This window comes from Leptinotarsa decemlineata, unplaced genomic scaffold (genome assembly GCF_025532065.1).
Source record: "Leptinotarsa decemlineata unplaced genomic scaffold, Ldec_3_MD MMD2_tig00002974_RagTag_RagTag, whole genome shotgun sequence".
Taxonomy (NCBI): Eukaryota; Metazoa; Arthropoda; class Insecta; order Coleoptera; family Chrysomelidae; genus Leptinotarsa; species Leptinotarsa decemlineata.
Window position 1 is genome coordinate 8,440,353 of NW_027412578.1, and position 26,696 is coordinate 8,467,048.

Below are 26,696 nucleotides of genomic sequence, written 5' to 3' on the forward strand. Positions count from 1 at the left end.
CTTGAACATATTGTATGGTGAACAAAGAATGTTATTAACCCATTTCATCTCACTATTCATTGATTCTGAAGATTTTATTTTTTTTAAATTTGATCTGGAATTAAACATCTCCACTAAGATTTGCTAGAACATTCCAGGAGAAGTTCGACGACAAAATGAAGGTATAGTAAAAAATATTGTCAGCTATTGTAGCACCAATAGAAGTCTGAGAGTTCATAATTTAACTGTCATCGTGAACTCATCAGTACATAAAAAGTAATCACCCTCTCGCTTTCATTTCCTCAAAAAACAATCTGATTTAGTTCAATTACCGATAAGTAGAGCATATATTTAGGGATTTGCTCGTTGAGATCGTCCACTTCGTAGATGCAGAGATTGCAGAGAAAGAAGTACTTTCGCTCAGTGTCAAACATTCGCCCCCCGCGCAAATACCTTTTCTGTGATCAACTATAAAAGTGAGTTACGCCATTCTAACTCATCAGTCTTCCATACATTTCGTTAAGTGATTGATTCAGGTTTTGTTTGTAATATGTACAAGGTAAGAAGACGAGAATTTCTACTCGGATTCATGATCTCGTGAATAAGACAAAATATTCTTTTAAAAATTCAGTTAAAGGCGGTACAGGAGATACAGTATCTTCTTCTCACAGAATCATCGCGGAATCAGGCGAATAAAAGTCAAGTTCAATTCATTTGATTAGTTTTCTAGCAATAAATAATTGTTTTTGACTAGGTACCTGAAATTTTCTCCAACACTGAAAATATTTTTTAAATCTAGTTTAGAATAAACTTTTGAATCCATATCTGATCCAATTTATTTGACTGAATCAAATCATAACCTACACTATGTACTGAAATGTACCTATATCCTTCAATACACTAAAATTTCAACTACAGGCAGAATAACCGAAACATAATTTGAACATGATCAACAATATTTTGAAATAAGAACCATTTCTATGCAATATCATAAAGGAGGTAACGGTAACATCCCATATTTAGTGTGATCAGTTTCAATAGTGAAATTTTTGGATTGTCGAATTTAAAAATATCAAATCGGCTAAATAGAGAATGTTTTTTTTTTATTGGAGACAGTCACAAATTAAATAATCATTTCAAAAGTAGTTGTACGGCCATTTTGAATGTTTGTTTGTTTAATGCTTAGTGAATATTTGATTTAATTTTGCGTCATAGAAGTCATTTATTTAGATTTGAAAGGTAATTTACTCAGTTGTTGTAACCCACCCATATAGAAATAGAATTTATGAAAAAATGTTTTTGTACATATTTAATGATTTGAAGAAAAGGGTTTCTATATAATAAACAAATATTTTCACCAAAAAAAGTATTTTTTTATATTTTGAACCTTGTGTAACCTCCTTTTATTATTCTAGTATCAATATAACCATTTGGTATATTTTGTATGCCTCAGAAGTAATATACCAAACATTTATTCATATTTATTCATTATTATTATTATTCTTTTAATGATGTTGAAGTAAGTCTTTTCCGAAAAAGGTGCTATATATTTGGATTCTCTTGTGCATTCGTGTTCCGACTAATTGTTTTTTTCCGAAACATTAATGAATTTTTGCATAATTGGAATATGTTTCTCTCTTTTTCAGTATCTTCTTCTTGCATCACTATGTGTAGTGGGAAACTCTAGTCCAACCCTTGTAGACATTGGTGGTGAGTATCCAAATTTTCAATATTGTGCCTATAGTGTTTAGTGTTTTCTATCACCCTGATTTTTGAAACAATAATTCTGACAAAAGTAATTGATACTTTAATTTACATTCTAAAATTTCTCTCCTAATCATTTTCATATCCTCAATGCGAAAACTGTTGAAGTCATTATACCTTTCTAGTTGTTCAATACAGCAAAACGATCTATTTGAATTGACTCCAGACTTTTACAATCACTGAGTTTTTTTGCTGAAGTGGAAATTCCTCCTTTCAAATAAAATGAAACCGTGTTAATCACTTCTCCTTGCGGTTGTGATTCTGTAAACAAAAAGATCGGAATCATTCTCTTTCAACGTCGAAGAAAGTTCATTTCACTCTCCCTTTCGACACAACACGATCCTTGAATGCATTTTATGATATTCTACTTCGATTATTATTATATCGAGTGTTAAAGTACTTTCTTTAAATATATGAGCAAATGAATAGAATTATAATATTTTGTATTGCAAAACGCATATGAAGAAAAGAGAATTGACTCTTTTTATGTTTTTTATCACTTTTATTTGTAACTAACGTTACTGCAGTTTCGTCCTATAAAGACATTTTCAAACTTAGTCCTATAAGTTTGAAAATGTCCTTATAGGACGAAACTGCAGTAACGTGTGTTACTGCAGCCATACAGTTATGCATATACTTATACATTAACTATATAAATGTAGTAATTAACGTCCTATAAGGACATTTTCAAACTTATACATTATACTTATACATTAATTAAAGTTTAATGTATAAGTTTGAAAATAACTTTATAGAACGAAACTGCAGTAACGTTAGTTACAAATAAAAGTGGTAAAAAACATAAAATGTTTATGAAAGGGGAAATAGTTCAAATGTATCTACAAAAACACTTGACAAAGATGTTTAATAGGCTTTCTAATTATTTAATGTGAGTTCATAAACGATTTTTTATGTAATATTATAAAGTCAATAAAAAATCTTCTTTTAGAAATGTAGTTGGAGCCGTGAGGTGCTGTTCAATATTAAACATCCTTATAGCTACTGACTAGAACTACTCCATTAAATTCCACCCTCCTGATCTCCATTTCCGTTCCCAAGAAGAAAGTAAAGTGTACCATTTATTTTATATTTATTTCATTTACCCCATTGAAATAGATCAAATGTAATTTTATATCGCCCACAAATATTTTAAAATTTTTAGATTTGCTAATACTTTTGAGACACACTCTTCTCACTAGATTCATAATATTAACCGAAAATTTGAATAACACGTGACTGATCTAACTAAGACCAACAATACATTACTATTTTTCAACGATACTATCTTAAATATTTCAGGTTTTTTTATGTCAAATGTAACTATCACACAGCTTCAGGTAGATTCTGCTATTGCAATCTTTCACATACTCAGACACATCATTAACAAAAAGAAAGAGCAAGCGACACAAAACAGAACCCTGGTAAACCCCCCCAATTTTCAAAAACATTAAATTTGATCACCAGAAAATTTGCAGATATAGTCAAAGAACACATATTACGAGAGAGATATTTTTGGATTTATCTTTTGCACATGCAAGAACATGAGTAGGTATCTCTTATATTGTCTGTTTATCAAATTATAAATTGACGGAAAATTGCTAAAATAGTTCTTAAGAATAAGTCATGTAAACTTAAAAAAATGAATGAAATTCGAGTATACGGAACAAAAATGAAATATTTAGTTATAGCTATAAGTCATTCCCAACGTCAATAAGGAAAACATTACACATTCAATTATACAGATAAATTGGCAATTATGCACTTCATAATGGATTTCTCTATATTAGTTATATTGTGGCTGGATTTCATCCAACTGATTACATTTACGGCAGTAACACATGTCTGAAGTGAAAGAGAAAGTACCAATTAAATTTGAGATGGAATTATTAAGTAATGTCATATTGCTGTTAACCGCTTCATCGATTAATCTGAATAAAATATAGGTACATAGGTATTAATGACATTCACTTTCAGTTCCGCTAATGGAAAAATGGAATCGTATTTCTTTTGCATGGTATCAGAGATAAATGATACTTTCCAATGTAAATAATTAGGACTTCTCATTAATAGTATACCAAATTTCACAAGACACTGCCAATTGTCTTTCAAATTGTTAATTTTAGTGGAATTGAAGATGTAATTTTCGGCCAAAATGATACTTATATATTTTTCTACGGCTAATTTGAGAATTACCTACGTACCTAATATGAAAGAAATTAGTTATAAATTTCAACGTTTTTATTGTAATAATACCCATCTACACGCTTTTCAAACAATTTTAGTAAATTTTTTGTCTATTTAGGATGTGTTATCTAATTAAAGACCTTCTTCAGTTGTTTGTAATAACTATACGTGTTAGTATTAATTTTTAACAATGAGAAAGTCCCTTTTGTCAACTGATCATTTTGGAGTTAGAGGTGCTTTTTTTAAAATTCATGAAGATGAAATTACTGAAATTACCTTGTACCTACCTAAATCTACACTTATAAAAGTAAAAGTCACTCACTTAACACTTATTTATCTCTGTTTCTTCGTACTGGTAAGTCCTAGGAAGCTGAAATTTGGTATATAGGTACTTATAAGTACATAGGTCTTAGATGCGCACTAAGAAAGGGTTTTCAAATATTTTAACTGGGGATCTCCCCGTGGAGTAAAAGGGGCGCATTTACATATGAAAATTACCTTTTCAAAACTGTTCCTCCATACCGTTATATTTTTGGAGTCTGAAATTTTGTATGTACCTAAGTTCGTTTTGTGAAAGGATTTTTGAATATTCCAACTGAGAGCGTTTTTACATATGACCAAACAGTTGTTGGACTACAGTAGGGATGAATTACGATTTCTAATAGCCTTCTTACAGGTCACTGTCATTTGAATCATCATATGCAGAGACTCGGACTGTCGTAAGACAGAGAGTGTATCGCCTCTGTTTGAAAATTGATGAAACAGCAGAGCACATACTTTGTACTTGCCAAATAAAGTTTTAAGAGTTCGGCAGAGTCATACCTAACCTAACCTAACAGTTGTACTATTGTTTTTTACCGGAGTTTCAATCTCATCTTCACAGGGACTGGTTACAAATTTGTGTACATTGACCTGGAATATTGCTTACATAGTTTATAAGAAAGTGTGCAGTAAAATTCGTTGATTGTGTTACGATTATGTGGAATATCAACCATTATTTTCCTTGATTCACCTCTTAGGTCATTAATAACTGACCAAACTTGTGTACATCCTCGTTGGTTTGCACATATTTCAGGAAGCTATGAGACCTCTAACTGGAAATTTCGGGGCACTTTCTTGAGTTTGCCTTCAGTCACGATGCTTTTTTCATACGCCCTGGCGTGGCCCTATTCGATGCGAGGCCATAGGCAACGTACCCAGTGGGATTGTATTCAATGGTAAATTGATGATATTAACTTGGAATTCAAACTTTTAGTTTCAGGAGGCGGTTACGGCGGCAATGGAGGTGGAGGTGGTTGGCAAGGAGCTGTTGGTTTAAATGGTGACGATGGCGGTTATGGTGGTGGAGGCGGTTTCGGCGACGGCGGATATGAAGGTGCCGCCAGTAGTTACGGTGCCATCGAACACGGTGGCGGTGAAAACGGCGGAGATTTCCATCACGGCGTGAGCATCGTGGGGACAGGGGGCGGCAATAACAAAGGAAAAATTTTTGACCTCACCGATCACGGTAAGAACGATAATTGATGTAAGAAATTCAAAATTGTGCATGAATCCTGGAAAATAATTGAACGATCCTCTACCAATAGTCATTATTAAAGCGACCTTTTAGTTGACCTGATGAGAAAAGAGACGACGACACTATGTTTGAGATCGACAAAACACTGAAACCAGGAAAATGACACATATTTGAGTATTGTTTATAAGCAATGAAGATATATTTCATCGTTATATTTCCGAAATTATCAAAGTTTTTTTGAAACTTGGGTTAGGTTCCAACGGTTTAAACTAAATGCCACTAGTTCAAAGAATGAAAACTAAGATATACAAATCTTTCAATTGACACTTGTCAATTCTTATTTTTTATATCTGCAATGTCTATAGACATTGGTCTTATCAGTGGTGCTACGCTATTCCACAAATGTATTGCTGGATTCAACTCTCCTCGAAGGACAAACGGCTTGTCTTTTAGTTTCACGATATTAGATAGCGTCTTCGTAAGGGGAGATGTCATCGCTTCTACTCAAAAGAATGTATGTTAGTCATAAAAACCAAGGACAACCGATAAGAAGAAGAAGAATTTAACACAATTTCATTCGATTTGATTCATTTTATTTCGAAATCTAGTACAAATAGTTATTTCAGAAACGGCAGCACTGGTAAAGCGTACTTTAGGAGAACTTTTACCCACATTTTTTTGTAATCACCCTACAGATAATTAGACATATTAGAGGTGTCAAATAACTTTTTTCAGTTTCAATCGACGGTTCTTTGTAGATAACTTTTATTGTTTGTTTTGTCCAAAGAAACGTACTGAAAACCTGATAAATGGAGGTTCTTTAATTACAATTTGTAGAGGGCGTGACTCTCAAATCATTTTCGCTAAACCATTGTCTAAAGATTTAATAGACAATGGCTAAACATATCGAGCTGATGCTTCTCATTTCTCATATGTCCCTTTGTACTTCTGCACCCATTCAATTTATAATTTTCAGGTGGTGATAAACACCAGGGATCTTTCGGAGGCAGCTTCGTAGCCTCCGCCAAATACAGCGCCGGGGGCCATGACGGCAGCAGCGGCGGTGAATTCGGTGGTTACGGAGGATCCTTGGGAGGGGGCGGATTCGCCGAAAAATACAGCCATGTTCTGGGCGCCAGCGAACAAGGGGTAGGAGGTAGCTACGCCGGGTACGAGTCGCTCCCTTCCGGATCTTTTGGGGGTGAAGGGCTTTCTTCGTACAGCAGCGGGGGAGATATAGGAGGGGGATACCACTGAAGATTATATTTATTTTTGGTGTTTGTACATATTTATTTGTTTTTGTTGTTTGTTATTGTTGAATATATTTTTATACTTTTTTAAAATTGTGATTTTTTTTAAAGGAGAGCTTGAAATATTGCATTTTTCGAAGTTTTTGAAGAAAAGAAGAAAACGCCATTAATTTTTCTTGCGTCGAAATTCAAGTCCAAATTTTCAAATATGAATCTGTTTCTTTACTTCTAACAGTTTAAATCCCCCAAACCTAGTTCAATTTATTTCAATTCAAGTTTGGTGGTCCATTTTTAAAAATACGATTTTGCTATATTCAAATGAAGAACACTGACTAACCAATAAAAGGATACTAGAATATAAAAAACACATTGAAGAATCCAAAAACAAGTACATTTCCCAATCACTAGAATTTCAATACACCTCTCGGCGCACGTTTCACCAACAAAGTTTGCGTCTTCAGTAGATGACTCATTATCATGATGATGCTGAGATGATTAGTCATCTCCTGATGAAACAGGGTTTTTGATCTGTCGTGGAAAAAATGTTTTCATTATATCCATGAATATGATGAATATTCATCAGTATAGGTCAGAAACTAGTACATATGCCCCAGTCTGGAACAAATATGGTTGATCATCAAAATAATTTTGTCCAGATAAATAACTTTATGGATGGTATTATATGATAGTGGCATCTCAGAGTTAGAAGGTAAACTAAATTGTCGATTTGATAAAATATTAGTGACATCTTTGTATATAACCGTGACAGGTCTGAGATTTTGTCAAGAACTGAGGAAACACAAACACCTTACACTTTTCCTCGTCTCAAGTTATTTTCCACTATGAAAAGCAGAAATTAATTTAATTTGGCTGATACGACCACCTGATAGACCGCAGAAAGAGTTCGTAACTCGTGACTAGCTGGAATTATATTTGTTCGGTCGTGACACACAGACGGTTCACTCTGTTCTGAGGAGACCATGCTCGGCCCCGGTACTGATGATGAGGCCAGCGCCCGATCTAGGGGGGGGGGGCTAAAAAACACACCCTACACAAAAGCTGTTAGAATATAATATATTACAATTGACATCACTGAAATTTCCATCATATTTTAGTCTGCGTCCTTCAAGCTGTGAAAGATGCTGGATTTGAATAAATATCTTAAAACGAAGCTTATTTTGTTTCCCATTCTGGAGACATTGCAAAATAAGCTAATGAGGATGATTGTAAATGCGCCTTGGTTCGTGCGGAATGAAGCCATCCGCAGAGATTTGCAGCTGTCTTCCATTCAGCAGTCCATTCAGTCGAGGAATCGGCGATTTTTTGATAGCGCGGAAACTCACGAAAATCCGTTAGTTAGGGAAGCTATAGATTATGCTGTAGAGGACCCCTCCCGATATAAAAGGCCCCGACACTCTGTCGAATGAGGCCCTCATGTCCCCCGTTAACGGACGAATAGATTTTTCATCCATCCCACTCCAGCCAGGTAGGGGTACACCGTGAAGACCGGTACTGATGTCTGAGGACTTCATGCCGCCACTATATCCTCAGTCATGAACCCGTTTGTCCCTCTTCGAGAAAAATCAGCTAAAAGGGTAAGGGAGCTGGGCTCCAATCTGAATGAACTCAAGACGACGTGCAGGCCTTATTTTGTTCCATTAATATCGACAGGGAAAATTTGTCTTTTTATAGGTTAAAATTACACCATCTATGGAATAACGCATTGGTAAAAGGCGGCAAATATTATTTTGCTCGGAGCGGCGAAATAGCTGGATCGGCGCAGTGCCTCGAAACTGGATCAGTAGGTCATATCAACCAAACGAATTAATTTCTGCTTTTTATAGTGGGAAATAAATTGCGACGAATCTTCCAAATCAAAGGCGTTGCACAGGTGCCTGATGGTTTTAATTCAACTTTCTGCGCGGCATTAGCTGGGTTAGTTGTTGTTTTTCCGTCGGGTATCTGCCACACGTACATACAATATCGTAGGTCTACGCTCTTTAATCCATTCCACTCGAGTTTACGACAGTAACGCTCGCAAGCAAGTCCAACGGAAAAAACTACGGTCGTGAGCGTTGTGAACACTTAGTGGAACACACGGTATATACTGGGTGCCATGACGCGCATACAATGAAAGAGCTGATTAGTATGCCAGACCACATCAACCCCATATATAGGCACTGAACCAGGTATGGGAGGTATCAAAATCTCTGGTATGGAACCAGATCTGAAACGAATCGATTTTGCAAAAAGGGAAATCCTTCATTTTTTTCGAGAAATACATTCAAGATGATATCAATCACAATGTTCAATATACGAGGTTTGTTAAAAAAATAAGGTAAATGTTCAAATGTCGCGGGCTTCGTACCTACATTCGATTAGGGATTTTTGTATGTTGGTACACTTGTTTCGAACATATGTTCACAGTTTATTATGTTTAGTTTGCAGGAGGCATAAAAGTTTTGCGTGTTCGGAGATTTTTTGCTACCGAAAAATTGGATCAAATTTGCATGAAATTTTGTGAAAAAAATGAAATCAAGTGTTCTAAACACTCAAAATTTTGACAGTGGCATACGGTGATTGTACTATGAGTCACAAAAATGTTTACAAGTGGTACATTTATTTCAAAGAAGGTCGAGACATGAATGACGACGCTCGCCCTGGACGCACCTGCAAATCAACAACCGATAAAAATGTTGAGAAAGCGAAGAAAATTGTTAGGGATAATCGATAATCACTATTAGAGACGTTGCTGAGAATTTTGGCATATCGTTTGGCTCATGCCATGCAATTTTGTTGAAAATTTTGACATGAAGCATGTGGCAGCAAAGTTCATTCCAAAATTGCTAAATCTTAACGTAAAAAACCGTCGCATGAGCATCGTTCAAAAATTGTAGAATGGCGTCAACGGCGATTCGCATTTGCTCAAAAGGGGTCATAACTGGTGACGAATCATGGGTATATAGTTATGAGATCAATATCAACATCCAATCGTCCCAATGGAAGAGCCCAGGAGAGTCAAGACCAAAAAAGCACGCCAAGTTTGATTCAACAACCAAATGAAAAATTAATATATATAATGTTTGAGAAAAATGAAAATTCGCCAAACTTTTTGAACAGACCTCATACTTTCTGAATTTTATACCTCAAGACCTACCTGCATCCGAATGTTTGCCTCTCATAAGAGTATATCGAAAATTTGCAGAATCATCTACTTGTCTTTGTTATGATTACTACACCTATCAGTAACCTGCTATGCATATCAGCTGACATCACAAAATAATTATCAGACCGACCCAATATGGAATACTAAAAATATTTTATTAAAAAGTAAGCATATAAGCAAATACATATTCAAAATAAATTAAACAGTTGCCAAATACTTAGTCCAATTTTCATCAGCCTCAACATCTGGAAGAGCCCACCCAATAGGAATTTTAGAACCCATTTCATTTGTGGGAGAAACCAAAAACGTATCCCAGCTCCTCCTGAAAAAAAATATACATAAGATACCCAACATTAGAAAAATAAAACTTTTGAACGTGGCAATGTTTGTATTACAACAGCACTAACCTTATCGCAATAAATGTATCAAGGTCCCTCTCAGCAGACGTAAGAGCCCAATAGGTGGCATTCTCTGGCGGTATAACCTGCCTAGGTCCAAAAAGTATATCGTGCCATTCCTCCAATAGCTTGCGATCTTTCTTCACGCGAGCAGTTTTGGAATCCTCGCTTGCAGTTTTCTCCAACATCAGTTTCAAACCTTGCTCCTCAATGGTGTACGTTCTAAGAGATGACTCCCACATATTTTTCAACTTTGCTGGAGACAGAAGTACAAAAGTTATAAGGATTTCTCATTATTGCTTTCAACAATGCATTACCTGTTGTTATATTAAATGCATTTTCATCCTCCAGAGATCGTTTTTCCCCTCTTTGAGTGGCGATTTGATCTCTAATGGATCGCAGTTTTGTTAAAGCAGCAACTAAGGCTAACTGCTTCCTGGCATCTGATTTTTTCTTTGTAACTTCAGCCAATACACAGTCAGCATCTTTTTTCATAGCCTCTTCCTACAAAATAATGTTGCTAAAGTCTATAAATTTGGTACATTTTTAGATGTAACTATGATGGCGGACAAACAGACCAAACCACAACAAAACAGCAACTGTGTCAATTTTGATAAACATTTCAAAGATTGTATCGCTGGCGAATGTTTTTGTCAACAATGAAATGTCCCATCGACAGGCTGAAAGATCAAAAGGTTTCAGTGTTTTGTCTGTGTTTTTGTAAAGTGAAGAATGTATCAATTCAATTGCTGCTCGTGTAGTGGAAACGATAAAAAACATGTTTGTTTGATGGAATTCAAGTTGTTTTTTTTTCGAAATTAAAGTTTTTTGTTTCTGAAACGAATAAATGTTGTGAAATTTGCGAAAAATTTTGTTTATAAATGCAGGAACTTGTCAGAAGATTGATAAAAATGTGTATTTCTTGATGTAGCTCTTCAATTTGCAGAAACAGATAACTGAAAAAAACTTAAGTTAACGCTATGAACATGAATATTTAAATGTCTCATTCATTTATTAATTAAACATTTTAATGTTTTTCTGAGAAATCAAACAATATAATTACCATTTTCACTTTGTCCACTTCTTCCATCTTAGTTCTCAACCACTGATCAATCGTTTTATGTAACTTCTCCCTGTTTTGGAATTTTTCCTGAAGTTCTTGTTTTCTGAATTCTTTTTTTCTCTTCAGATTTAATCTTTTCTTCTTTCGTTTATCGATGGCTTTCTTCAAAGCAAAAACAGCTTCACCGCTCTCAAACTTTGATATAAGCTTGGTAAACTGATCTTTTATAAGGCCGATTTCGATAGTTTTCTGCTTCCATTCTTCAGAGGGTATTTTGTCAACATTATCATGTAAATCTTGTTGGGTTTTTGTAAGTTTCTCCATGAGCATGAGGCATTCTTTGAGAGAAGACTGGGCATCACTGATAGAGATCACATTGGCAGCTTAAAGTATCAAAATAAATTTGTTAAATCTGAAGAAATGTCTAATTATACATGTATAAATAATGAATTTCAATACAAAAAGTTATTTCACTGCATTATATCCAGTTTTGGTATTAAAAGCGATTAATGGCTCAGGGCACTTGAAAAATTATTAGAGACTCACATATTTTTGTTTGCTGCTCACAAATCGCAAGTTAAAACGAAACTTTCAAAGATACTACCACTCAAAAGTTGAAAAATCCACTATTTCTGGATCTCACTTCTAATAATAAAAAACTTGTGAAATGACACTTTCTTTTCAAAATCGCATGCTGTGGACCTTTACTCACTTGCACCTTAAATTTTTTTCAATAAAAATTTTCGGTTATCCCAAAATTATATCTTTTCTTGACTAAATGACACTTTTTCAAGAGACATTTTCTTTATACTACTTGCAGAGTAGTTGCTTCAAATGGGCGTCTTCTTTTGGTTTGTATCAAATAAACTTATGTGCTTGATCTACACATCTTGGTGAAGACGTTATTTCAAAGTCAATTAGTTTCTTTGGAAGTACCCAGCATTTTTTAAATATGGAGAAGTTACATCTTTTCAATCTAATTGTATTTTATATAATTATTTATTTATGAACAAAAATGTACATGTGTTGAGATAAGAAGCGGCATTATATTTTAGATCGCAACCAAATTGTTATTGACCACTATTTCCTAATCACGTGCAATCGCGGGGATTGAAACCGTAACAGTAACAACGAACTAATCATAAACTTAAAAAGATTTGAGATACAAACAATTCAACAGCTGTCTATGTTCAATGGATTTGTTGATGAAATGAATTATTCATACATTACAATGTCAAAAACTTGTGTTGAGGAAGTGAAATCATTGAAAGAAGTACCCTTTACACATCAATGAAAACATTTTCAAGATTTTTCAATATAATTTCCATTTCCTAATACTTGACTATTGATACAACAAATAATAACCAAAACATGATTCTAAACGAAGGTTATTTTGGTGAAATAGAAGTTCTTTATTCCAAGAAAACATCTGAAACTACTTAATAAAGGTCCTAGCATGTAATTGTGAAAAAAGATGTCATCAAGTTTTGACTTTTGAGTGACCATATCTGTTGAAGTAAATGGGAGCACTAAGACTTAACTTAAGATTGTTGATCAGTGGACAAAAATATGAGTTCAATAAAAAATTGATGAGAACTAGCAGGAGCCATTAGAATGAATAACTATGACATTAATCATCACACACAGTGAAGGTACAGGTACAATGATTACATTTATCCTGTCCTTATAAAGGATTATAGAAATGTTTCAGATTAAAGAGATCGAAGCTGTCAATTTGAACAAAGTCAAGGATAATATAACAAAAGATACCCACCTTTGTTTATCTTTATTTTAGGAATAGGGTGATAGATATTATTTTGCTGCAGCCATGAATCTATCCACAGCTCATCATTAGACTGACTGTACAGCGTTTGCAAAATATTAGTCCTAGGATCCGTTATAACCGACACCTCAAGATTAACACTACGATTAGAAAAGTTTTGATATTTTAAAAAGTTCATTATAAAAATTTAGTAATGGTCTTTACTGAAAGAAACACTTCAAAATTAACACATATGCAGTTCACTGGCCTTAGGCAACTGTAACTTGGCTTCTTCCAAAACTTTCTGTGCAGTTAAGTAGGATTCATCCTCTTTTAAGTCCTGTTCAGTTTCAAGGATTTGTTTCAATTCTTCAAAAGCAACTGCAAGTCTACGTTGACAATCAGGAACCATCATTTGGCATTCATTCAGAACTTCTTCTTGCTTTTTTATTTCATATTCATCTTTGCCCTGACCTTTCAGTTTTTCAATGCGGTTTTTTTGTTGATCTGCTTCTAGTTCATATACAGTTTTTTCTTTTGCCAATCTTTTTACCACGCCGGTTTTGATTTTGATGGTTCTCAGACGTGAATCAGCCATTATACACAATATTTTCAAATATAGATCAATACCTCTGAAAACATATATTCAAAGGAACTTTTCTCGCAATGAAATGAGTCACGCTGTCAGAAAATTCTTATTATCACGATCACAAAACGATCACCAGTTTCTTCCATTTTTGCCGACACTTCAAACCTTCAAATCACAAAACACTTTCTCCTTCAAACTACAGAATAAAGGTGAATCAAAACATATATATTCAAAGGACGTTTGTCGCAATGAAATGAGTCACGCGGTCAGTAAATTCTGATTATCACGATCACAAAACGGTCACCAGTTTCTTCCATTTTTCCCGACACTTCAAACTAAATCACAAAACACTTTTTCCTTCAAACTACAGAAAATAAATGAATCAATCAAGGGACGTTTCTCGCAATGAAAGAGTTACGATGTCAGAAAATTCTGATTATCACGATCACCAGCCTCTTCCATTTTTCCTCGACACTTCAAACATTCGAACCACAAAAAACGTATTTTTTAAACTACAGAATAGGAATGAATCAAAATTTAACGTTTTCTTTCCATACTGTGTTCAAACTTTGAGTACAGTGTTGCCGGCTCACAGTATCTTTGAAAACAAAAAACTTGAAGAGAAACGAAAAAAATACTAGATCAAATACATCAACGATTTCCCGTAGTAGAGTAAGCATTCCTACATTATTTAACAGGAACAGTGTAAATAGATTTCTCTGCAAGGGTAAAATTTTTACACTTTTTGGTTTCTATGCCCCCCGATGAGTTTCACTTTCTCAAAATAACGTCTCAGAGGCGGTTCCGTGGAAAGAAATTTCATTTTGATAGAAAACACGCATATGCCTGTTTTAAAATATTTCGATTTTAACAAATATATTACCAACAATAAAGCTGTGAAAACTGCTTGGAGATATAAATGAAACTTTCATTTCTTTATAATACAAAATTGATGATGCCGTTTTATCGAATAGAGACATAAATTGAATTATCTGAAGGAAAATTCGTTCAGGCCAGTCTTCCCCACACACAGAACTATATTATAGTTCTGTGGTCTTCCCTTACCTACACAGTAGTAGACTGACACCTATCAGAAAACAACTACACCCCTCCCTATATAGTCTATATACCTTTGTATATAGACTATAAAGCTGAGCTAATATCATGAAGGGCGTTGGATTTCATCCGACAGGTGTCAATGCAGAATTTCATGGAAATGTCAATACAGAATATTAGCAGCATTTTGATAATATGTAACAAAATAATACTAATAATAGGGCAGAATTAGAAAATTTCACATTAGCATATTTTTTCTCTTACACTCTAAGTGAGTACACACTTGTCTTGTGCAGTGAGAAAAAACAGCGTAAAGTGAATACATAGAAAAAAATTAAAAAGAAGAGGAAAAAAAGAATGGCATTTACAATAACAATTCTTTTTGTTTTTTTGGATAGTATGCACCCCAAGTTTGAGTAGTCCCTTGTCCCTTCGAACACAATTTGGCCTATACAAATGGTTGGCGTCATCAGTATTATTAACGATTACCAGATATATTGGTGTTTTGCTGTTTCGCATAAAACCGATTAGACTTATGACATAGTAAGCTTTCTACTCTGCTACTGTGCTTATGACTGAAAAAATGGAGTTTGGAACATGTCCATTTGTCAATGTCAACATTGTCAAATTCCGATGAAAGTGAAAATAAATGATATGTAACTGGATTGATAAATTAATTTATATTATCAGTCAAGAAAGACTCATAAGTAAATATGAAAGTCAATTTAAGATAATCTGTTTTGTTCTCTACGTTTGTTTAGTTTGCCACAGTCATAATCAACACGCAAGTTGCGATGAGTCATCACCGATGAAAGTGACAGAGACAAACATCCGTTCTAGTAAACAATTATTTACCCAGAAAGTAAATAAAAATATACAAAGCGTAGGTGCCTTATATTCATATTTCAGGTGTTAGATACTTGAAGTCCATTCAAATGGACGAGAGGAGAGTTGCAGATTATTTTGTTGTTGCTGGTCTACCAGATGATCCAGAACCTCTGGATGAGACTACTCTTTCGGAAGGAGGCAATCTCAAAGCTAGCCATGGACAGCCTCCTATTACAGATATTAGTGTTATATTCCCAGCTTTGGGGGAGACTAAGCCAGACGATTACGAGGTCATTACAAGGACTCCCTCAGGGTTGACTGCTGACCTAAACCATGGGAGTTTACGCACCAATGAATGTTTTCTGTGCATCAGGAGAGGAAGAGATAAACCCCCTTTGGTTGATATCGGTAAAGTTTTTTATTTTCATCAAAATGAATAACTCCATTTTTGGAAAAATTTGTTCTGCTCCTCTATTAGTGAATGAAAGAGTATTAATATGACATTTGGTGTTTTCACTAGAAATTCTGGGTTCAGTTTGAGTTTAGAAGCAATTCTTCTGAGAGATATTTTAAAATCAATATTTTTCCATTCATAACATTGGTTTGAATTAATGGAAACAGTCAAAAATTACTTCATTCTTCACAAACTTACTTTCATGAATTACTTTTAGGTGTTATGTATGAAGGCAAAGAAAGACTCATGGAAGACGCAGGAGTTGTGAAAGAAAGTGTTGGCGGTAACGTGGCTAATGTAAATAACTCCACATCACAAACTTTCATCACATACAGAAGAGGGCTAGCTTCCATGCCTTGTAATGCTTTGGTCGTGACAGACGTTTGTGTTGTAATAGCTAGTAAGAGTGAATCTCCTCCTCACGCTTTCTGCTGTATAAACAAAAATCTCAACAAAGGAATTGTTGGCAGTGATGTTTTTCTATGCTATAAAAAGTCTATGAATCGAGCCAAGCTGCTCACTTACAAACCTGCAGTTCTTTCAAGGTATGTTTTGTAGATGACTGTATGACGGGTGTTACACACTTAGTTTGGCATTAGTTCAGTCCATGACCTTGATCACCTGATTGACCCATGAACAACATTATTCTATCATTAATCAGTAATATCATACATAGAGTAATGTCGTTCATGGGTCAATCAGTTTGTCATCAGTTCATTCGTGATCAAGGTCATGGACTGAACTGATGCCAAACTGAGCGTGTAACACCTGTCTATGGGCGATTGACAGAATAGTTAGAATATTTATTATATTTTGTTCACAATATACAAAATTGTATATTATGAATATAATATACAATATACATAATAAACAAAATTGTATACTATGAATATTTTCTTGGGAAATATATTGTTTCCTTTGCTTTTCATTATAGAGTAATGTTCTTTTTTACAAAAATGCCATTAAAATGACAGAAATTTGAATAAGAACGGTGAAGTGTGCAAAATTTAACATTTATCATGCTTTCATCATTACACACAGTATGAATACTTCTGAATTAAAATCAATCATAAAAACAAAAGTAAAAGAATATTGTAGCTTCTTCACAAATGGACATTTTCAAATGAAACACTTAACAAAGAAACATTACTGTTTTTTTTATGATCACTGAATTAAACTAAATATATTTTTATGTTTTTTTCAAAATATCTTACCTGCAGGCCTATTTCCATCCTCAGTTGAGATCATTAATATTGTCACTAAAATGACAATTCAGTGAAAATTTTATGCTGGCCAATTTTGAAATAGTGAACTTTTCTGCCTGTGAAACACTTATTTACATGTATCTGTATCATCTATAGATGAACATTTCAATCTAGCAGACCACTATTATAATCTTCATGCAGTCATTGCTCGCTGTGGTTGAATCTGGTCATTATTACGCCTTGGTCAAAGACGAAACGGACTAGTTAAATTTGACGATAGTCGTGTCACTACGTGTTCTGGCGATGTATTAAATTTATTGGAGCCTCTTGAAACACCATACATTTTGTTTTATGAGAGGGAGGACATTGGCAGATCAAGATCTTCAGATGATATGGTGCTGCAGGTTTTTCCGGGTTTTTTTGCAGCTGAAAAAGAAAATGCGCCACTGGAATCAATGAAGTCGCCCCGGAGCGACAATAAATTTTTGTTGTTGTTTTTATAATGTCATGATTTATATTTTCGAAAAAAAATCCAAATATTTTATGAAAAATTTTATCCCATAGTCAGTTACAAAAAAAATGTCTTACTGTTTCGGATTTGAAGACATTGTTGGGGAATTTATTTTGACACTAATAGTGCTTTGAAACAGTGGTAAATGATCGTAAAACCTTTTTTTTTTAACAACTATTGGCTAAACTGCTACCAACAAAATATAAATGGTTTGCCATTATTGACAATTTAGGAAATGGGAATGCCATTGAATTGACTTATGATTTTTCTGCATATAGTTTCTTTTTTTTAATATTTCATATATCAAGAAATACAATGACAAACATTCAACAATTTAAAGTTTGTGGAATCACGTGAGGATGATAAAGTCTTGTGGGCAACTATTTTGATAGTCCCCTGTATAGTTCACCCAATATTTTTAATTTTTTTTAGGTATCCAACAAAAGATCTAGCAGACTTTCCCTTTCCAAATTCAGTGCCTTTATTCTGCTTACCGATGGGTGCCACTCTAGAGCTATGGCCACAAGAAGCAACCCAACCTAAACCTGTCTTCAGCACTTTCGTTCTGACTGTTTCAGATGCAAAACATAAAGTATATGGATCTGCTGTTACTTTCTACGAAAAAATTTCTGAAGAGGAGCTCTCACCTAAACAAAAAGAACTTCTCAAATTATCCGAGGGCTCTGATTTCGCACTACACGTTAATAAAAGTATTTGTGTTCTGTCACACTGGCCGTTCTCTGATGATTTCCAAACCTGGTTGAGGTGGTTGCATGTAAGTATTTAATACTGTTATTGAAGTACAGTAGAACTTTTTGTTTCATTTTTAAAAATGATAGCAAATATACACTGATAGCTATTTTTCGGGTTAAAGGTGAATATCCAATCAATACAACACAAATTTGTGGTATTTTTCGAAAGAATGTCATATTTAGTATGATGAAAGGGTATTTTGAAAATTTCTGTATTTCTTGTTCCCTTTGGATTCACATTTAAAGTTATAAATTCAGCAAGTTCCGGGGAATTCATGATCCCATTGATTAATTTGTGAATTAGCGTAAGATCTGAAAGTAGTTGTTACGAAAGGGTTTTTTCTTACAGTTTGTATAATTTTTTTTGAATCTATTACTTCAATTTTCAAAGGACAAGAAAAATGAATAATATGATGGTATTTGATGTGAAATAATATTGTTTGAACTTGTATATCATGCAATATCACTTGTATGTTACATTAAATGACTATTCTTCCACTTCTTGCTTACCGACTCATTATGTCAGACTCAATGTTGAAAGTTGAGTTTCAATTTTTTTTTATAACTTTTAACTTATAACAAGTTTTTATTTTATAACTTTCATGAAAGATTTAGTGGTTTAAAAATATACTGAAGACATCTTTATGAATCATTTTTTATTAACAATGGAACACTTACAATAATTCTGGCGAAATAAATGTTCCTACAAGAATGATATGTAGGTCAATCAATCTTCGATAAAATTGTTTGATGAACTTAATATTTCAAACAACTGTAAGGAAGTGAGTAAATGTTGATGTGTACAATATGAGTGAAATCTGTTGATTTAAACAAAATCAACAATGACAAATTTTGGTAAACATTACGAGCAATCATTGAACTTATTGAATCATCAATAAAATTATCGAAATAAGTTGAGAAAACAACAACAATAACGACACTTGAAAATTATTACATTTAATTGAATGATGTTGTACAATAACAGTAACACAATTCAGAAGAAAACAGACCCTTAAAAAACAAAGCATTCTTGATCCAATGCCAGACAGCTTTGTTTCGCCCCTTCCAAGTCTCATCAGTGGTGCTAAGCTGGACCCCCCGATGCTTTACTGGAATCCCAGCCTGAAAAGCCTACAAAGACGTCATATATGGAATCGACAGAAGACTCTGTCCACGAATATCAGAATAAAGGAGATACAATGTTCTAATCCAGCGACAAAGGTTCAAAAACACCATTTGTGAGTTGTTTTAGTGATCAAACGGGATGCGCTGTCTTGCTGCAACCATATTTTGGTGTTCGGTTACATCAGGGGTATAGGAAATAATACCCCTAAAGTAGATATTAATTAATTTCGAAGGAAGTTGAGGTTTCTCTGTTACTAGTCGTCTTCAGTTGTTTACTGAAGATGTCTGCCGTAGAAGCCGACAAAACTTTTCTTGGCCATGATCTAGCGGTCTTCAACATTTGAATTTGTTTTAAAAGATTTTACAGCATATTCAATCTGACAACGTGGTATTTTTCATAACTGAAATAATTTGTGATTATATTATATGTAAAATGTATTGAATATGAAATAATTTTACATGATTGAGACCACAAAGCAATAAAGCCATCATTTATACAGGGTGTCCCTGGACTTCCTCTTTTCCTCTCGGGAATGTATAGATGGGGTCAAAATATCACCAGTACTTCATATAACTTTTTTTTCCTAAAATCCTTCGTTACCAAGTAACGGGCCCTCGAAGTTACAAAATGAAAAATGTTTTTCTTTGATAACTTTTCAAGTGAATATTCAAAATCATCCAAATTTTGGTAATTGACTAAACAAATGAATTCCTTCGATGAGCTTTCATGCAGGAGTCAGTTGTTTTGCTACAAAGTCAGGAACGGACTACCCCCGATGGTCCACACCCCAAAACTTTGAAATGACAGATATTTTTCAATATTTTTCAACAAATTAAGGTTACTTGGACAATTTTATGAATAAAAGTACTCGTGTGGAAAGTCGATCGGAGCAACGAGTCTTGATAAAAATGTAGTTTCACTCGACGACATCAAACCCGCTCGTCCACCATTATTTGAAATGAATAATTATCAAAGCAGAAATAATAATGATAACGTTAATTCAACAACATTTATCCTGAGATGTCTACCATTATTCGAAAATATTAGTTTTTAAGGAAAATGGAAATGATAGGTAAAATGTTCATAACGAATTTTTATAATGCAAACACGTTTAACTAACGAAACTCAAGAGCCTCAAGAGCAAACAGAAATGAAAAGTCCGCTACAGAAACTGCTCGATATGACCACCTTCTCTCTCTATACATTTTCTTAGTCTGCGAAGACACCCTCTCTGTACTTGAAATAGCATTCCAGGGTCGTTTCGTATGGCTTCACAATGTAATGTTATTCTATTCAACAATGCATCTCTTGTGTGAATAGGTGTAGCATAAACAAGGCTTTTTAGATGCCCCCACAGAAATAAATCCAATGGATTTAAATCCGGAGACCGCGATGGCCATGAATATGGCCCACCTCTACCAATCCATCTATTGTGGAAAATATGGTTCAGATGGTCACGCACAATCAAACTAAAATGAGGAGGAGCGCCATCATGCATAAACCACATATCTCTTCGGGTTTGCAATGGAACTTGTTCCAAAAGTCCATTCAAATCGTTCTGAATGAACTCCAAATAACGTTCTCCATTAAATCGGTCCTGTAGAACGAATGGTCCTATAAGATGGTTTCCTATGATACCAGCCCAAACATTCACGTTGAATTTCCGTTGGTGTTTGGTTTGCAATATCCCATGGGGATTTTCTTCGGCCCATATATGGAGATTATGAGAGTTGATAACTCCATCTCTACTGAAACCTGCTTCATTAGTGAATAAAACTCGATTAATAAAAGTCATATCCTCTCTTTGCCTATCCATGAACCAATTGGCATATTCCAGTCGTGCTGGAAAATCTTGAGGTGTCATGGCATGTACCTTCTGGATGTGAAATGGGTGGAGCAGTTGTTCCCTAATTATTCTATGAATAGTGGACTTGGATGTATGGAACTGTTCTGATAGATTTCTGATGCTCATTGAAGGATCATCAGCGACGGCTTCCAAAATATTTTCCTCCAATACAACGGTACGTACAGTCCTAGGAGCGCCCTCACCACCTCGTTTTGGCAAAACTGTACCTACAATAATATCGAAATAAAACAACGTGCTCAAATTAATTATCAATTATTACATACCTGTCTCCCTAGAGCTGCGATCGACACGCTCGAATGTTTCTCTTGACGGTACCGTTCGATTGGGAAAATGCTCGGAATACAGACGACGAGCTTCTGCGGCATTACAAAATGCTCGTCCATAAAATACATGCATATCTGCATATTCATTGAATGTAAACTGTTCGGCCATATCAAAAAAATTCAAAATATCCTATAGAATATTGACAATACAATGATAGTCATATGACAACGCACCACTCAACAAAACAAAATCGCATTCCAGTTTCTCATTTTTTATCAAAACTTTCTAAAAGGTTTTTTTGTCAACATCTGTGAAAGAAATGGAACATAATTATTCCCTGGATATTTTTCACCTGATCATGTGCAGCCGTTTTTGTAGTTCATTCGTTTGCTTTTTATTAGTATAGTAAATATTTTTTCCGATGTGCGTTTTTTCAGCTAAATTTAGATTCGTGTTAAAGAATTTCTCCCATAAAATTATAATTATCAGTGAAACTCCTCAACAGTTTAGCTGTGAAGAAGAATTTGAAACATTCGAATGTTGAGTTTCATGAGATTCAGATAACTGATCAACACGAAACGTGATTATTCCACACGTTTTATGTACATACAAAATATGGAATGAATTCGATATTTCATAGTGGAGTAGCTTGTTAGTTTAAAAACACCACGAATCTACAGAACTTGATATTTCTTTTGAAAAAATATCTGCTATCACAATTGTGACTTAAACTTCCATATAGCTACTGTACTTTTTGTTTACGACTTCATTTTAGCATACTTTATATTATTCCTGTTATAAATGTTGTTGAATTAACGTTATCATTATTATTTCTGCTTTGATAATTATTCATTTCAAATAATGATGGACGAGCGGGTTTGATGTCGTCGAGTAGAACTACATTTTTATCAAGACTCGTTGCTCCGATCGACTTTCCACACGAGTACTTTTATTCATAAAATTGTCCAAGTAACCTTATTTTGTTGAAAAATATTGAAAAATATCTGTCATTTCAAAGTTTTGGGGTGTGGACCATCGGGGGTAGTCCGTTCCTGACTTTGTAGCAAAACAACTGACTCCTGCATGAAAGCTCATCGACGGAATTCATTTGTTTAGTCAATTACCAAAATTTGAATGATTTTGAATATTCACTTGAAAAGTTATCAAAGAAAAACATTTTTCATTTTGTAACTTCGAGGGCCCGTAACTTGGTTACGAAGACTTTTAGGAAAAAAAGTTATATGAAGTACTGGTGATATTTTGACCCCATCTATACATTCCCGAGAGGAAAAGAGGAAGTCCAGGGACACCCTGTATATTCTATGTAAATTAATTAATCTAGATGTCATGTTAAACCTTCAATCAATCAATAATCAACTGTAATGGAAGGTTGAAGAAGATAATCCAAGATATGAAAAAGATTGAGAAATGGTTGAATGATCTCAATCTAACAATGAACTTAGAAAAGACAGTTTTCATGAACTGTGAGCAAAAAAATATGAACAGTGTGAAACTGTATGCTCATATACAAATTCTAATATATGATGACCATCTTCTCTCTCGACTTTGATATCTCGTTACAATTTGGTCATCCTGTACTAATAGGAAAAAAGTATAATTTATTGTTTAATGAATGAAGCTATAAAGATAATATTCAATAAACCATGGCTACTCCATCTTTGGAATTATACAAAGTGACTAATATATGACTTTGAATCATGTAATACTCTTTGAAAAAGATAAATTAGTATATAAATTGTGTAAAAATTTCCTGAAAAGTAACATTCAGTTATTAAAACATTCTAAATTACATTATCATAATGCAAAAAGTTTCAGTGATTTTCATCTTGATACAATTTATACTAACCAAGGGAAAGAATAATCCGATTTCAAATTGTTTGGCAGTTTTTAATAAATTGACTGAAAAAATAAAAAATTTGAAACAGTTCATATATTTTCCAAAAACATCAAAGACATTTTTTTAGTTTGAGGAAATTATAATTATTTGATAATTTCTATTAAAGAATTTTCGTACCTAATAAATAATACAAAAAAAAGTCTATATGTTTGGCAATATTTTTAAAATATTTCCTTAGCTTCACAACAATCTGTGGTTGAGCTGCTATATTATGAATAATACTTGAGAATCAATGTTTTACAGAATATAGGTACAAACGGAAAACCTCAACCAATTCCTGTCGAACGTTACATAACGCAACTGTTGGATGAAGTTCCATTCCCGTCCCCCAGAATATTGCTACAGATGTCGCCCAACCTTAACACCGACACAGTCATTTTGACGCAGCCTGAAGATTTGCCATTGCCTAGAAGCGCAGCTAGTTTCAAACAACTGCTCATCAACTTGGGCCCAGAAAATTGCCTGCAAGTTTTATTGCTGATGTTAACGGAACAGAAAGTGTTGATACACTCTTTGAGACCTGATACGTTGACGTCGGTAGCTGAAGCTGTTTCGACAATGTTGTTCCCATTCAAGTGGCAGTGTCCTTACATTCCTCTTTGCCCTCTTGGTTAGTATGTTGGTAGTAATTCTTAGTGAAAATTTGCATTTAGATTTATTTCACACATTAACTCACATGATAAATATAAATATTTTATTGAACTTTAAAATAATAAGGAGGAAACTGTGACTAGATGCAATGATGATAGAGGATTCTCTTTGAATCATAAAAGAGATGAAAAAAAAAGAACACAAAGTCATGAAGAATAAACGATTATTTAAATGACAATTTTTGTAATATGAAGCAACCCTGAAATTTTCTTTTGTTAGATGTTGAAAGTAATAAAAAATACATTTTTGTCTCAATATTATAAGAACTACCAATAGTTAGAATAAATGAGTTCGATTCAATTCAAATGTACTTTATTGTCTGAAGAATAAATTCTTATTGACAAAGCCTTATGCGAAATATAAATAACATATACATGAAATCACAAAAGTAAAATCACTAAAAGTAAGTGATAACATGAACTGAAAAGAGACATGTAAATAATAACAAACGTTCAGGATATAAGAACATGGTCAATAAAATTGAATAAATCAATTTAAACTAAATTGAATAAAATCAAATCAATAAAATACCGTAGATATTACAGTTAGTCTTCTCAATTAAAATTATCATCGTAGAATTCTGCTAAGCTATAATAAGGTCTCACAGAAAGCAAGTTTTTCAACTCTTTCTTAAGAGCTCTGAAGTCATTTATGCTTCTTATAGCTTGAGGAAGGTGATTGAACATTTTGAGACCGTTGTAATTAATGGAATCTTGAACTAGGGTCGAAGAAGGCAGCGGTAATTTAAAGCTGAATCTTTGCCTGGTTTGATACATTGGCGCGTCCAAATTGTTAAACAATATCCCATTTTAGAAGAGAAGGCAGATTGTCTCATATATAAATAAGGAGACCACAGTTAGAATTCTGTTAGAGGCCAAAAGAGGCCGACAAGAGTCCCTAGGCTTGGCTTTGCATATGCATCATATTGCACGTTTTTGTATTAGTAATACTGATTGAAGGCATGTGGTAGAACACACACCCCAAAAGCCAATACCATAACGAAGATGGGATTCAAAAAGGGAATGATAAACCATTCTAGCTTCTGCAGATCCGAGCTCAAATGCAGTTACTCGTATTGCATAACATCCAGAGGAAAGCTTCGATTTCAAAGTATCTAGGTACATGTTTATTGAATTTTAAATTACTGTCAATGAACAAGCCAAGGAATTTAGAAGTTGGTACGTTGTCAATTTGAATATTATTTAGATGTACGGCTGGAATCTGGCAACGATAGGACACTACTTTTGTTTTTGATAAATTCAAGCTCAAGAGATTTGAGTTATTACCACTTTTTGTTTGTTAGAAAATCAACTTCAAAAAAGTATCTTGCATTTTCATTTGTTAAAGGTAACGTTTCCCCAAAATTTGGCATTAAAAACATAATATTCACATGGTACTTACATTGAAATTTATCAGGACCTAAATTAATGAAGTGAAAAAGAAACTTGATGTAAAATAATTGATAATTTCAATAACAATATTATTGTTTCTAGAGAGGTCTAACAGTAAATTCGTAATTCAAATACTCCAAGAAATCAATTTGGGAATCAACATAAATATTTTTTTTCTTCTTCTTTCCATTTTTTTTATAATCTTAGTTCTTTGAATTGATTTGTATTTCATGATTGTTTCAAATTTCATTATAAAAATAAAATCCATGGCAATTCCTTCTAATAAAAAAAAAAAAATACACAAATTTGATATCTTTTTTTTTTTAATTTATGCATTAGTAAAACTCAACTTCATTTCAATCCAGATTTTTACAAATTATAAACATTTGTGAATTGTAGAAGTCTAGCGAAGAACGGTCAATGTCCATTTGGTATTTGCCAATAAATTACTTTTAATATCATTATTATTGAACTGGTGTATTGACACGTATACAACATACAAAGTCTGTTAAAAAAATAGGGTGAATTTTCATTTTTCTCAAAGAATATTTATTTATTCATCAATTTCTATGGTGTCCGCTTCAAAGTATTCCCCCTCAGACATAATGCACTTGTGCCAGAGTTTTTTCCAACCCTAGAAAAGGTGAGATTCACTTTTTGGTGTGTCCTCAGAAATTCGGTTTTCATCTGCTCCATCGTTGCAAAACGCCGTCCTTTCGGGGGGTCTTCAATTTTGGGAACAGGAAAAAGTCTCAAGGGGCCATATCTGGTGAATACGGTGGCTGAGGCATGAACATTATTATGACTCAGAATACAATTACCGTATGCCACTGTCAACATTTCGAGTGTTATTGAGCACCTAATTTCATTTTTCATTAAAAATTTCATGCAAATTCTTAGGTAAATTTTTTTTATAGCAGAAAATCGTCTAACACGCAAAAAACTTCTAACTTTGATGCCTCTCACCACCAAATTGAACATGCTTGACAGCTGAAACTGTGA

At 33.8% G+C, this 26,696-nt stretch overlaps 4 protein-coding genes across 8 annotated transcripts in view; 2 read left to right on the forward strand and 2 right to left on the reverse strand.

Moving 5' to 3' along the window:
• Nucleotides 1–137: 137 nt before the first annotated feature.
• Nucleotides 138–6,786, forward strand: LOC111506438 (uncharacterized). 2 transcript variants are annotated; one of them, XM_023161511.2, is made up of 4 exons: nt 138–161; nt 1,626–1,689; nt 5,183–5,434; nt 6,420–6,786. In XM_023161511.2, exons 1-4 carry the CDS (start codon nt 156–158, stop codon nt 6,698–6,700), a joined length of 603 nt encoding a protein of 200 aa, XP_023017279.1. In that variant the 5' UTR covers nt 138–155; the 3' UTR covers nt 6,701–6,786. The 2 variants fall into 2 exon arrangements, with proteins under 2 accessions (XP_023017279.1, XP_023017271.1); XM_023161503.2 differs by lacking the exon at nt 138–161 and adding an exon at nt 445–538.
• A 3,209-nt stretch (nt 6,787–9,995) lies between these two features.
• Nucleotides 9,996–13,281, reverse strand: LOC111506453 (programmed cell death protein 7). Its single transcript, XM_023161523.2, has 5 exons — nt 13,095–13,281; nt 11,321–11,703; nt 10,575–10,761; nt 10,267–10,513; nt 9,996–10,181 (listed from the first exon to the last, which is right to left on the reverse strand). Exons 1-5 carry the CDS (start codon nt 13,279–13,281, stop codon nt 10,058–10,060), a joined length of 1,128 nt encoding a protein of 375 aa, XP_023017291.2. The 3' UTR covers nt 9,996–10,057.
• Nucleotides 13,282–13,299: 18 nt separating this feature from the next.
• Nucleotides 13,300–14,227, reverse strand: Tbca (Tubulin binding cofactor A). The gene has a single exon (XM_074177370.1). It carries the CDS (start codon nt 13,678–13,680, stop codon nt 13,327–13,329), a length of 354 nt encoding a protein of 117 aa, XP_074033471.1. The 5' UTR covers nt 13,681–14,227; the 3' UTR covers nt 13,300–13,326.
• Nucleotides 14,228–15,309: 1,082 nt separating this feature from the next.
• Crag (DENN domain-containing protein Crag) overlaps nt 15,310–26,696 on the forward strand; it is a 30,995-nt gene continuing 19,608 nt past the window's right edge. For 3 of the 4 annotated variants that reach the window (XM_023161559.2, XM_023161567.2, XM_074177373.1), the window contains exons 1-4: nt 15,310–15,963; nt 16,227–16,554; nt 18,158–18,500; nt 23,896–24,262. In XM_023161559.2, the coding sequence (XP_023017327.2) occupies nt 15,663–15,963; nt 16,227–16,554; nt 18,158–18,500; nt 23,896–24,262 (1,339 nt within the window). In that variant the 5' untranslated portion in view covers nt 15,310–15,662. The remainder of the gene's footprint in view (nt 15,964–16,226; nt 16,555–18,157; nt 18,501–23,895; nt 24,263–26,696) is intronic. The other variant, XM_074177372.1, reaches the window with a different exon arrangement.

Coding starts and splice junctions, on each gene's coding strand:
- LOC111506438 (XM_023161503.2), top strand. Junction 1,690..5,182: donor AACCCTTGTAGACATTGGTG/GTGAGTATCCAA, acceptor TCAAACTTTTAG/TTTCAGGAGGCGGTTACGGC. Junction 5,435..6,419: donor TTTTGACCTCACCGATCACG/GTAAGAACGATA, acceptor TATAATTTTCAG/GTGGTGATAAACACCAGGGA.
- LOC111506453 (XM_023161523.2), bottom strand. CDS start 13,281: ATGAACTTTTTAAAATATCAAAACTTTTCTAATCGTAGTGTTAATCTT. Junction 11,704..13,094: donor TAAAATAAAGATAAACAAAG/GTGGGTATCTTT, acceptor TGATACTTTAAG/CTGCCAATGTGATCTCTATC. Junction 10,514..10,574: donor TGCATTTAATATAACAACAG/GTAATGCATTGT, acceptor TTCTGTCTCCAG/CAAAGTTGAAAAATATGTGG.
- Tbca (XM_074177370.1), bottom strand. CDS start 13,680: ATGGCTGATTCACGTCTGAGAACCATCAAAATCAAAACCGGCGTGGTA.